This window comes from Paramormyrops kingsleyae, chromosome 20, assembly GCF_048594095.1.
Source record: "Paramormyrops kingsleyae isolate MSU_618 chromosome 20, PKINGS_0.4, whole genome shotgun sequence".
NCBI lineage: Eukaryota > Metazoa > Chordata > Actinopteri > Osteoglossiformes > Mormyridae > Paramormyrops > Paramormyrops kingsleyae.
In genome coordinates this window covers 2616886-2630316 of record NC_132816.1, presented here as the reverse complement: position 1 = coordinate 2630316, position 13431 = coordinate 2616886, and the positions used below count along the sequence as shown (strand labels likewise).

The 13431-nt window shown below is 43.8% G+C and overlaps 1 protein-coding gene across 3 annotated transcripts; it reads left to right on the top strand.

Moving 5' to 3' along the window:
* Positions 1 to 4742: 4742 nt before the first annotated feature.
* LOC140581262 (uncharacterized) lies at positions 4743 to 13189 on the top strand. 3 transcript variants are annotated; one of them, XM_072703407.1, is made up of 7 exons: positions 4743 to 4912; positions 7532 to 7597; positions 7746 to 7863; positions 7938 to 8074; positions 10380 to 10514; positions 10769 to 10874; positions 11161 to 13189. In XM_072703407.1, exons 2-7 carry the CDS (start codon positions 7580 to 7582, stop codon positions 12597 to 12599), a joined length of 1953 nt encoding a protein of 650 aa, XP_072559508.1. In that variant the 5' UTR covers positions 4743 to 4912; positions 7532 to 7579; the 3' UTR covers positions 12600 to 13189. The 3 variants fall into 3 exon arrangements, with proteins under 3 accessions (XP_072559508.1, XP_072559509.1, XP_072559507.1); XM_072703408.1 differs by lacking the exon at positions 4743 to 4912 and having other exon boundaries at positions 7584 to 7863; positions 11161 to 12464; positions 12549 to 13189; XM_072703406.1 differs by lacking the exon at positions 4743 to 4912 and having other exon boundaries at positions 7584 to 7863.
* The last annotated feature ends 242 nt before the right edge of the window (positions 13190 to 13431 follow it).

Below are 13431 nucleotides of genomic sequence, written 5' to 3'. Positions count from 1 at the left end.
CAGCTGATAGATTCTCTGCCTGACTGAGAGAAAGAAAGGATGTGCATGATAACAGATGGGATAATATTAGGGCCTGAGGGAGTAGACATTCAGATACGGAGGACAGGAATGATGGGAGAATGGTACAACATACCAGACATGGAACCCCACAAAGCAGTGGCTTTTAACCAGTCCATGCTGGATCTGGGAGAAATTATGGGGTGAGCAAAGCAGGTGGTTTGGGTGCCGACGGTGTGTGAAGGAGTGCAGGCAGCGGCAGGAGAAAAGTTGTTAAGGATTCAGTGGAGCGCAGAGATTGTAGGTGATTTGAAGTTTGACAAAAGAGATTCGTGGTTGTGGAGCATGATAGGGGTGCAGTGTGATGCAAAAGAAAGTACAGAGGAATGCTGGAAGGAAATGGAAAGAGAAGTGCCTGAGGAGGTGTGGACCACCCATGACACAGATGTAGGCCTAGTAAATTCAGCTAGCCCAGTGGAGATTTATCTCAAACCAGGGTGCACACCACCCTGGAAAAATCAGTACCCCTTGAAACCTGAGGCCGAGGAAGGAATAAGGGAAACAATAGAGGGGTTACTGGATGCAGGGATGTTGGTGCCTACCATAATCTGCTGCAACACCCCCCCTCTTGCCTGTGTCAAAGGCAGGAGGTGAAAAGTGGGGGCTGGTTCATGAACTGCGTGCAGTGAATGAGGTAGTGGAGGATCAGACAGCAGAAGTTCCCAATCCACACACACTGTTGGCAAATGTGCCCCCCACTGCAAAATGGTTTACGGTTGTGGATTTGTGTTCAGCGTTTTTCAGTGTGCCCCTTGCAGAACAGTCACGGTTTCTGTTTGTTTTCACCTACAGGGGTCAGCAGTATAACTACACGAGCATGCAGCAGGGATTTAATCACTCGCCACATGTGTTTAATCAGGTGCTTAGGGCAGATTTAGATGGACTGAATTTAAAAAGTACAGTGATACAGTACGTGGATGATCTATTGCTGTGTGCTGACACGCTGGCAGACTGCCACCAAGACTCAGTGCAGCTGCTGAAGGGGGGCATAAGGTGTCTAAGGCCAAGCTACAGTACTGCCAAGAGAAGGTTACGTACTTGGGACGTGAGAGCAGCCATGGGAGGAAAGCTATAGCAACAGAGCAGCTAGAGGGGATCACTAAGGCTCCGAAACCCATGACTGTGTCACAAATACTGACTTTTCTAGGGATGATAGGCTTCAGCATGGATTGGATTGAGGACTATGCTGTGAAAGTGGCACCGTTGTGGGCACTGATGAAGGAGGAGGGCCGCACTAATTTGAAGGCCTCCTTCATTTGGACAAATGAGGCCTCAGTAGCATTTGAATCCATCAAGCAGGAGCTACAGAGAGCACCTGCTCTGGGCCTTCCTGATTACACTGGGCAGCGTGTGGCTCAGTGGGCTAAGCCTGCGTACCTGTAATCACAAAGGCGCTGGTTCAAACCCAGCCTCAACACATCTGTGGGTCCTTGAGCAAGGCCCTTATCCCTCAGCTCCCTGGGCACCCCAACAGGTGGCTGCCCTTTACAGACAACTTACTCTGCAAAGAGCAAGTTGAGGGAGGCGTAAAAACAATTTCCCCATGGGGATCAATGAAGTATCATTTAAATTAAGCCAGCGGTTCCCAAACTAGGGTACGCGTACCCTCTGGGGTACACAAGAGGCTGTAGGGGGTACGCGAGGGAGCAGGGGGAATCACGAATTCGAACAACGAGACAGTCAGTAATTCTCACAACAGCAGAGTCTGTGACCTCCAAAAAAGCCGTAAAACACAAAATACAGTCGTGTTTTTGTGCTTATTAAATTTAAGTGTTTCCAAAGATTAATCCCACAACAGTAATAAAATAAATGTCTTGCTTTAACATAAATACTAAAAGAATAGATCGCTTTAATCGCTATTACAGTTGGGTATGGGCACGCGGTCTTATTTAGAAAACATACAAAAAGAGACGCATATAATGTTTAATCATTCGTTAATTTGTATTTGTCCGGTCCAGGAGGTTAATTTTGGGGACCGTTAAAGTGATAGATCACCTATCTTGATTAAGCCTGATTCGGTTCGTTATATATATTATTAAAAAGTAAATATTAAGTAAGAATGAGAATATGAACAACCATGGGAATTATTTTTACAGTGAAAACAATTGGAATTAATTATATTGTATGTTCTTGAGTAATCGATAAAATCAGTATATGCAAGACATCAATCTGTAATAGTGGAAAATATGTCCAGTTGATATGCCCAGTATGATCTAGGTCTGTGTGGTCAGACACTGTGCAATAAACAGAATTTTTAGGAACATGGCAAATGTTCACATTGCAGCATGGAGGTAGGTTCACTGTCACAACGCTGACCGGGGAAGCAGAGGCGAGGAGACATAGGATCGGGAAAATGCGGGGTTTAATGAGCAAAAGGAACACACACTAGCGGTAAAGCAGAATTACAATACAATGACAGGACTGGAGAAACAAACGGAAACACGGACTAAATACAATGGACTAATGACAAGTTTGACAACAATCAGGAACAGCTGGTAAACACGGGGAATCCACACAGGGTTAACAAGGGGGCTTGGCACACGGAAGGAGCGGACGATCGGGGCATGTCACTCACTGGAGAGCTTTGTCACAGATAACTTAACTGTCTCTAACAGCGTCTAACCGCACATTAAATAAAGTCCTGCGTATCTTTCTATTCTGAAATTCTGCCATGGCATGCACCAGTATGATGCTGGTGCAACTTTCCCAGGACCCTAGTCAAAAATATCTGCCACTCTGGTCGCGGAAAACAAGCGCTAACGGAAATATATGAAAAACACGGGAGCGGTAGAAGATTTTTTTAAATTTGACGGGAATGGGACGGTACGGGAATGACATCCCACGGGACTGAACGGGATGGGAATGGGTTTTGAAAATTTGCCGGTTAAATTGGACGGGAATGGAAAGCCTCCAACATGAATGGGATGGGACGGGAACCAAAAACCTTTTCCATGCCCATCCCTACTGTGAAATTCTCCCACCGGATAGCAACAATCTATTACTAAAATATATTAATAAATTCATTTGGTGGTGAGAAATAATCGACTGTTCAGTATTTATTTTTATGCATGCGGTATTGCAATCTATTTATAGACACTAATTAAGAGTCGTTGGTAGCAGGGGGTACGCGGCTGGAAAAAGTTTGGGAACCACTGAATTAAGCCATTTTATCTGTATGTCGGGAAAAGGAAGGACGGCTTTGGGACGGCCCTGCTGACCCAGGACCTCTGTCCCGGCAGACGGAAGCAGCCATTGGCATATTACAGCATGAAGCTAGATAATGTGGCTCAGGGATACCCACCATGTTCCCAGGGTGTGGTGGCTGCATATTTAGCTTATGAAAAGGCCACTGCCATCACAATGGGTTATCCAGTGACAAATTATACTTCACATAAGGTGGTGGACCTTATTCACAAAGGCAAGTTTGTGTTGACCCCGGCACGGCAGTTAGCGTACTTTGCATTTCTCACTTACTCGGATGTGACCATAAAGCGCTGCACTACAGTGAACCCTGCAGACAGCATTCCCCTGGAGGATGAGGGGCAGCCACATGAGTGTATGGCAGAGTCTTGGGTCTACACTGAACTGAGACCAGACTTGGAGAGCTCTCCCATTGACAATAGTGAGATGGTTTTGTTTGTGGATGGCTCATGCTGGAGAGATGGAGACTTGGTTCAGGCTCAGGGTGATGATTTTTACACTCTCGTTTCAGAGCTGGCGTCACAGCCGTGTTCAGCTCAGTTGGCGGAGCTAAAGCCACAGCCACAGCGGTGCAGGTAGAAGGGAGTAATACGTGGTACCATTTGAGGCACTGCACTAGAGTACCGCAGGGGAGACAGATAGTCACTGCAAACGACACAGAGGATGCAGATGCCCTTGACTCAGATGGCCCTGGCCCACAGGGTGACCAGATAATCCATGTCAGGGAGGACACTCTGAGCTAGGACAGGAATTGTAAATTACCATTTCAAATTAAACGGACCTGGATTTCACTTGAGCACTCAGCTCTTGCTGTGTGCTGATTGGTCAGTCTCCTATAATCATGCATGTGTCACTAATCCTAATGTGAAACAGCTGGATGAGTCCTTCAGTCAAGGAAACAAACCAGTCAAAGCACAAGAAGAGCTAAACTATTTAGCCGAGCACAGGAGCCTTTCAATTAGAAAGTAGTTTGTAAAACCCAAAATGTCCTCCCTGACATGGATTGTCTGGTCACCCTAGCCCTGGCGGAGCTCCCAGAAGAGAAGGATACTGAATTCTTGCTCAACAATATTACTTTAATTGCTAAATTTTATTTACATAAATGTAGATATATGAAGGTCCTCCCCAACTTTGTAGCTTTTAAAAAAGATTTAGTTTTATTTTTTATTCTTTAAAGAAGGTGAAGACCAAAAGTACCTGTAAACTTTGTACTCTTATGTTTGGCCTGTTTTGATTTACCCGTGCTGTCCCCCTAATCCTCTTCCGTAGATATTGTATATTGTTGAAGACGAAATAATGGAGTTTATTTTATTTTTTAAAAAACTTTACTTAACAGAAAAGAAAAAAAACACTCTCCCACTGACAAGTCCGGGGACTCCGGGCTGTGTGTGGAGATCATGTGATATCTGGTACTGCCTCCATGGCGTAGTTTGCACGACGTCATGTCCGGACTCGCTTGTGAAGATCACGTGTTTCCGGCCCTCTAGTGGAGAACCTCCTGGTGAAGGTGTGCAGCCAGAGCCTTCTAATTATTCGGCCAGGCTGCAGCAGTCAGCAGACATTTCAATCGTGGGTTTAATCACGACTGAACAGGAAAATACTGTTTGGGGAAACAACTTTCGAGTCACTGTCAGGAGGAGGCATTTGTGGCACGGTAAGGCGTTTGTGGGGGATGGGTTCGTAGCTGTGAGTGCTAATGTAGCTAGCTAGTTTCGCATTCCGCCAGGAGACATTTAGTTACGGAAAACATGCTTGTATGTTTGTAGAAGTGGGTAGAGTAGTCGAATTCTGTACTCTAGTAAAAGTACAGCTACTTCATTATTTTATAAACTGAAGTCGGCGTAAAAGTAATCAACAATCTCACTACTTTTAATGAGAGTAAAAGTATCTAGAAAAAAAGACTAATGGAGTAGCTTGTTGGTTTACAAAATCGGAATTGGTTATCAACAAGCTTTACAGTTGCGGACTTTTCTAATCAACAGCACAGATAAAAAATCAAATCTAAGATTAAAATATGCTCTCCAAATAAAACAAACGCAAACTGTGGAAATAAAATACCATATATCTTTTTGACAATCAAAAACAGCACGGGAAAACCACAGTATAGATAATCATTGGCTAACAGCAGAATGTTGTATAAATACGTGGGATATATATAAAGTATTCCTAACTTTATGCTATATATATATATATATATATATATACACACACACACATACACATACACACACGGCATTTCCTGTTTTTTTATGTAAAATAAATACCATACTTGGCAAAAAAATAAAATTTTATATATATAATAGGACTGTCAAAATTAACGGGTTAACGCGGATTAATCCATCATCATGATTAATCTGATTAAAATTTTTAACACAATTATCCCATCTGCAGCGCAGAATGATTCAAAATCACTGAAATGTCTCTGTCAACCCATTTCGGGTAGTTTTAGTGCGTTCCATTTCCCCTCGGAACTTGTATTCCGAGTCGGATTCCGGAGTTTTGAAGCCGGAAGTGACTACATGCGCTCCCGTTTCTCTGCTCTTGGCGTTTCTCGGACATCCGAGAAATATCTCGGAGCAGCTCAGAGGATCCCGAGTTCAGAATCCAAGATGGCTGCGCCCTTTATCAACAGAAGGGAAAGTTGTAGTCTTATACTGTTTAAGCACTACTTCTCATTTGTGGCTCATTAAATCGGTCGCACACGCTATACCGTCCAACTTATCTGTGGATGTGTTGCTACGGAGTTTTATATGTAAAGCACCGCACGTAATGTGTTATCAACTGATATTGCAAACAATGGCAATTAACCGGGCTAGAATTGGACTTCATGATTAGTTGGATTATTTGTCGGATTTACGGTAGTTCGTACTAATTGTAAGCGAACGAAGATAAAGACCATTTAAACTGAGGTACCTTAAATCCGACAAGTTGTCCGGCTAAGCAAAAAATCTTGCTTTTTGATATGGGTCCATGGTATTGCACTTCTGTGGCAGATGGAATGCATCAGACTCGTGTTCAAGATGTTCAATAAACATGTTAAGTGCATATATATTCCCTTTTTTCTTGAGTCTGTTTGCTCATGCATAATTAAATGTGATTAATATAGATTAAAAATGAATTATATTTGATCATGATTAATCAAAATTAATCCATAGGAACCCTGTGATTAATCTGATTTAAAAATTTAATCATTTGACAGCACTAATATATAATAAAAAAAACCTTGTGTGCCGCTAGCACGTTTTTATTGACAATGGCAGCTGTATTTTGTATTGCATCATCTGAATAAGTAAACTTTGGGAGTCAAACTAAGATCATTGGAGCTGGTGTAAGTGAAGAAAATCGTTCCTTATCAAATATCAAGTCTCAGGTTAAACCAAAGTTTAATCCTGTGTAAGGAAAAGCAGTAAAGATCCTCCAATGTTCTTGGTTGATCATTTGAATACAGACAGTGTTAGCAATTTATGATTGTGGGGGAGGTCAGGGAGAGATTTGGTGTTCCAGTGGGTGCCATTAGGGTGATAAAGAAGTAATTACATTTACAGTGGCTGAGCTACCATTTGCTCTAATGGGAAGTCTCCGTCCTGCCCCTGCCTCAGGATCCTCACACTGCTGGAGGTTGCTCTTTATATGCAAATGTACTCACAACACCTACACCTTGTTGGGGTATAAAGGGGGATCAAGAACTGTCAATTTGTATTTGAGCTGCCTTTCAATACCCAGTGTATGTCTCCACTGTATTACATTATATTATACTGTTCAATAAACCACCATTTTGCTGAAACAAGACTCTGCAAGTGGATTCCTTACACCTGTGTTCCCGATCTGAGCCCAATTACATTTGCTGTCAGTTAAACTGAGTTATTCTTAGCCGGAGTAGGCTTCTTTGTCTGGCGGGACCCCGGCTTTCCCTTATGTCAAGGAAAAAAGTGGACTGCGAAATACATTCACGCTGCAGTTTGAATTAGTGCTCTCATACTGTTATCCAGTGAAATCGATCTTGGGTGTGGTTTGCATGGAACATTAGGGGGAGGGGGGGGGGGATGATACTGATGGGGTGGCTGAATACCACTGGTAACAGCCTTAAATAAGTCGAGAAAAGGTGAGATGCAGGAGAGTAGGCATTGCATTTTGCAGATATACTCAAGTAAGACTGCAGAATATTCACTTATTACATTGAAAGTAGATTATTTTTTCCTCAACAAGTTACTTGATTAAGTGTAGTGCGCCCCTACCCCCCTCTGCATATTTGACATTTTATTACACATTTCAGGTGGGAACGTGGACTTGGTCGCCGCATAAGATAGAAAGGACTTCGGGCATGAGTTTGTCAGATGAGGTAAGGCAATTGGGGGAGAACTGGCAGCTAAAACTGAGGACAGCCTGTTATATCTGACATGGCCAGTGGGTGCAGTGGCTTTTTGGTGGTGGTGTGCCTGCTCTGTAAAGCATGAAGCAGCCTCATGAAAGGCCCTGTCCCCATGCAGGAGGATTACTCAGATATCCGGGCCTATTTCTCAGAGGCTGAATGGGTTCGGCTGCTGAGATGCGAGAAGGTGCACTACAGGAACATGAAGAGGAACCACCAGGCCATGTTGGATATGGGTAGGCCTCAGGCTCCGGCATTAGACTTGGACTAGTACCAAGAGTGCAATAGTCCACAACTGTGTTTTCTCTAGGGTTGAATCCCATCACCCCAGTGTTCATGAGAAGAAACCGATCCAGCAGGGTGATGGCGGAATGTCCGGCCGTTGACAAACGCAGCGATTCAGAGAAGTGGATTCTTCACCTTCTGAGGAGGAGCCCGGGCATCAAGGTGAGACGAGGTGAAACAGCCAGTTGGAGGGCTTCTGCTGTGATGGGTGATTCCTTCAGGCACAGCATCAGGCATTCGTCTGTGTTGTTCAAGCACAAGGCACTTTCACACTGAAGTTCAGGGACCTTTGGTTTATAAGTTCCTGGGCTGTCTCGGCCAGGAACTTTTGTATCTCCAGGCCGTTTTTGTGTACGGCTTTCACAACACGCATCAGGAACTAGGACCTTATTGCTAAAGCATGGAAGGTGCAAAAAGTTTGTAAGTTTGACGTTGCACATAATCTTCATACAAAACTTTACCGCCATGCCAAAATAACGGAGGCTGGATGAGTCCTTTTAGTTAGTTGTCAGTTTATTGGGTGCTCAATCGTGATCAAAACAAGACACTGCCTTTTATTTATATTTTTGCTAATATAACCCATGACATGTTCATGATTTTTATTAAATTTGGCCAGCAGATCGAGCTTTCATTCTCCGCAGAATAAAAAAAAAATATGTAACATTGTCTTGCTAGTAAGCGATGGCAAGTTTCACTACTGGCCTTTTCTGACAAAACTATATTAGGTAGTGATAGAATTTTCTGATGCAGACATTTGGAGATGCAAGCAAAAAATGTATTACTTGATACATAAATGGAATTATTTTTGTACCCCAATTGTGTCTGCTCAATTTTTGCTCTGCTGCATCTCATTTTCTGCACTTCTTTGTAACTTCCAAGTTTGTGCTGGTGCTTGTGGTCGACCATTCAGCAAGTTAATCGCTCCAGGGCTCCAGATGGCGACTAAAATGGTCGCCAATGCGACTTGATTTTCTATTTTGCGACTAGTTTTTTCATTCTAGTCGCCGGTGGCGACTCTCCCTCTCAATCTAAGAAAAGTTTTAAAATTAAAGCAGCAGAAACGGCTTTTAATTTTGTGCGGACACTCTCAGCCCGCGTCTACCTTTCCTATAACACTATCACGTGATTAAAACCAAACCTAAGGGAGGCATCATCTGACACGCCCACTCTGCTTCAAATGTCATCTTGCTAACTGCTGCGATAAGGGATCCGAAATAGAAGAGAATCGGGCCACGACTACTCCTCTAATTCCGTCCTAACTTTCCACGTAACACGTAACAAATGTTCTAAGTTTCCATGTAACACGCGAAATGGCCAAACGAAAAATTTCTGACTTTTTCTCAGTGCCCACTAGTCCAAATCCTGCCTTGTCTACTTCTGAACGAACCGAAGATAATTCAGTCAGTGGGTTATCTGAGGTACAGCCACCGGCGTCCGGAAATGTACAGTTATTAAAGAATGACAACTCCGTCCCGTTAGCAAAGTCTTCTGCGCCCGCAGCTCCGACGCCTGGAAGACAGTTTAAAGCGGCTTGGTTACTGGAGTTCGTTTGGTTACGGTATGACAAGGGAAAGACGTATTGCAGCTTTTGTGCGCAAGCCGGACAAGAAATTGCTGGTAAAACAGAATTCATTTGTGGTACGAGCCATTTTAAAAAGGAAACTATGAAAAAGCATGGTGAGAGTAAGAAACACGAGAATGTCAGAGTATTGCTTATTAGTAAACATTTGCACTGTTCAAATTTATGTGTCATTTATTATTTTTTATAAGACCTTGCAGAGGACACTAGTCGGCAAGTGAAATAGCCCAGATAGGAGAAAGGAAAGGCAGTGTGAGGTAGACCAAAGAAATACAAGTAAATATTAGTTGTTTATTTCACATTTGGCATGCGGTAGAGATTATGGCTCCCAAAAAAAGCATTTGGCTCCTAAATATTTTGGGTTTAGGAGCCAATGGCTCCCAAATTTTTTTGTTCTGTCTGGAGCCCTGCGCTCTAAGTGCCTCCCCAGTAGTTTGTGTTTCAGCAAATCATACTTAGTCTGCAGTGGGTACTAGAAAAGAGTTCTGGAACTGCCTCCAAGGAACTACAATTGTGCTGCGTTCTTACAGTGTAAACATGACAAAGGTAACTGGTTCTGGGAATAGTTCTGGTTCCGGAAATAGTTTGAGCGTTGTTGAAAGCACCTATAGATGACCAGAACACTAAGTAGGAGCGTTGTGGATATACCCTACGGTGACGCAGTCTGCCTGAAATCTTCATTTGTGTCTTCAGCATCCAGGAGTTTTCCAATCTGTATTCTGGTGGTCCGATCAGAACGAAACCCCTTCTGTGGGGTCAGAATCGTATGCCACAGACCTGGGAAGGAGGGTCTGTTTGTGGTCAACTCAAGCTGTTGCTGGCTGTGCATTACAACACACTGACTAACTGGCACTGTCTCAGTGTTTAATTTCATTTTGGTTTCAGCAGACTCCTTCCTGCAGTGAAACCAGCTGCCACACAAACCAGAAACCTTCCCAGCAGGGAGTCGAAGAGGGTAACAAAGAGGAGGGGGAATTCCTGGTATCTGAGGTTGAAGGGACTGTGAACGAGAGCCCCCAAAAGGTGAAATGGAGTGTATGTGGGTCTCTTCACAAATGTCACTTGTCCATTCAGAGGTGGTTTAATTTTTGTGTGTTAATCACAAAAGCAGCCAAATATAGGTTATGCCAGAAAAGGAAAAAAGTGCAGTTTGTGTGGCTTGAAAATGATTTTAGTTTGCTATCTGCTCCTATTTCTCTTTTAAGCAAATAGAACAGCCTGTATAAAATTATGAAGTGAACGGCTTATTCTGCCTTGTTTGGTTTTTATGGCTGAAGATGAAGGACGCAGCGGTTCAGGATGTGACTGAGGAGGAGCTGACTGGTTCTCTTTCGTTACACACTGATGGGAGGAGCAAAGAGTGTGTGAAACCTCCAAACCCAGGTGATTTTAACTACCAGCATATGTGCAATTGTAACTACCATCAAAACTGCAATTGTTTTGGTGTATTTGGAGGCAATAGTTTGTACTTCATGTTGCCATTTCAAACCAGCAGTGTTGATGCTCTGTGTAGTTCAGTTCAGGCATGTCAGAGATTGCAGTGTGAATAGCACACTGTGAATATGAACTGCGTATGGAGTAATGAAGGCTCTTTGGAAGATATGTTTGCCTTTCTCTTTTAAACCTGTTCCATCTCATTACTGACTGCCGTGTCTCCATCTTCCCCCAGCAAGGAGAGTGGATGAATCCTCCAAAACTTTTGCTTGCTCTCAGGATCCATTCTCATACACTGCAGACATTGACCTGCACAGACATATCAAAATATCTCACCCCAAGGAGTATGTCAGACAGCTGAGGACTGGATCTGTCTACACAACCCAGGATTCGCCAACTTCTGCTGGTCCCTGTGCTGCTCAGCCCAGTACAGACACAATCAGGACCCTGGAAGAAGCCAGTACAGACACACTGACAGCACAACAGGGTTCCCAGGGTGAGATGACTTTCAATATAAACAGTGACTGTAAAATACACAGGCAGCCTCACACAGAGAAGTCGTCCCACCAGTGCTCCCAGTGTGGGAAGAGCTTCAGTCAGTTAGGAAACCTAAAGACACACCAGCGGATTCACACAGGAGAGAGGCCCTACCAGTGCTCCCAGTGTGGGAAGAGCTTTAGTGAGTTAGGAAACCTAAAGACACACCAGCGGATTCACACAGGAGAGAGGCCCTACCAGTGCTCCCAGTGTGGGAAGAGCTTTAGTGAGTTAGGAACCCTAAAGAAACACCAGCGGATTCACACAGGAGAGAGGCCCTACCAGTGCTCCCAGTGTGGAAAGAGCTTCAAACATTTAGAAAGCCTAAAGATACACCAGCGGATTCACACAGGAGAGAGGCCCTACCAGTGCTCCCAGTGTGGAAAGAGCTTCAAACGTTTAGAAAGCCTAAAGACACACCAGCGGATTCACACAGGAGAGAGGCCCTACCAGTGCTCCCAGTGTGGAAAGAGCTTCAAACGTTTAGAAAGCCTAAAGACACACCAGCGGATTCACACAGGGAAGAGGCCCTACCAGTGCTCCCAATGTGGGAAGAGCTTTAATGAGTTAGGAACCCTAAAGACGCACAAGCGGATTCACACAGGAGAGAGGCCCTACCAGTGCTCCCAATGTGGGAAGAGCTTTAGTGAGTTAGGAAACCTAAAGACGCACAAGCGGATTCACACAGGAGAGAGGCCCTACCAGTGCTCTCAGTGTGGGAAGAGCTTTATTCAGTCAGGAAACCTAAAGATCCACCAGCGGATTCACACAGGAGAGAGGCCCTACCAGTGCTCCCAGTGTGGGAAGAGCTTTAGTGAGTTAGGAACCCTAAAGAAACACCAGCGGATTCACACAGGAGAGAGGCCCTACCAGTGCTCCCAGTGTGGGAAGAGCTTCAGTCAATTAGGACACCTAGAGAGTCACCAGCGGATTCACACAGGAGAGAGGCCCTACCAGTGCTCCCAGTGTGGGAAGAGCTACAGTCGAATAGGAACCCTAAAGGTCCACCAGCAGATTCACACAGGAGAGAGGCCCTACCAGTGCTCCCAGTGTGGGAAGAGCTTTAGTAAGTCAGGAACCCTAAAGAAGCACCAGCGGATTCACACAGGAGAGAGGCCCTACCAGTGCTCCCAGTGATGATCTCGATTAGGACACATTAAGAAGCACTCACTTGACAGTTCATTATCACAGTTAGTCCAGTAAGTTGGTTCTTGAATTTTTCTGAATTGTATTTGTGAAATACCAGTATGTTGGGTCTCCCTCATTAGTCCTGTTGATGTTTAGGATTTGTTTGACAAAGATTCGGAGGCAGTGTTTTAATAGTTACAGTATATTTTGAAGGTAGACTTTGACTGCAAAGCAGTTTTATAAACTACTGAAAAATTACACAGTTGTGTATTTTACAGAAGAGGATTCGGGCTACGTGAAATAATAATCAGAGAATTCTGAGGAAGAAGTCTGAATCCTGACATTACAGTCAGAGGCTGGCTGCAGACCTCAGGCTCCATGCAAGACAAAGCAGAATACACAGAGGCCCTTTCCTTATCTAGGGCCACAAGTGGAGATGTCAGTGTTGGTGGAAAATGACAGAATTGGTAGCATTCCTGCACATTAATTGATTGTGAACATATGAAATATTTAATTTTTAGGAGGTTATATGAGTGTTATATATTGTAGTTTTATTTGAACATTGTGTAAGCATCTGAAGAAGAATAATTTTCATCGCATGAGCTTTTATCGTGGTGAGTTTTTTGAGTCTTTTCTTAAAATGTTTTGAAACTTGGCATATTGAAGACAAAGGTAAGTCAATTTCTCTTTTACACAGTGTGTAAGTGTACTATGTTGGGTACAGTTTACAAAAAAGGGTTTCGATTGCGTTCTTTTTAGTTACTTTTCTACAATCCATTACAAGGAAGACTAAGACTTTTTGAAAATAATCAACCAAGGTGACACAGGGCAGTGGTGGCGT

Excerpts from the sequence above, each read along its gene's own strand:
- LOC140581262 (XM_072703406.1), top strand. The coding sequence starts at position 7,722 with ATGAAAGGCCCTGTCCCCATGCAGGAGGATTACTCAGATATCCGGGCC. Across the intron at positions 7,864-7,937 it reads CCAGGCCATGTTGGATATGG|GGTTGAATCCCATCACCCCA; the intron begins GTAGGCCTCAGG and ends TGTTTTCTCTAG. Across the intron at positions 8,075-10,379 it reads GGAGGAGCCCGGGCATCAAG|ACTCCTTCCTGCAGTGAAAC; the intron begins GTGAGACGAGGT and ends TGGTTTCAGCAG.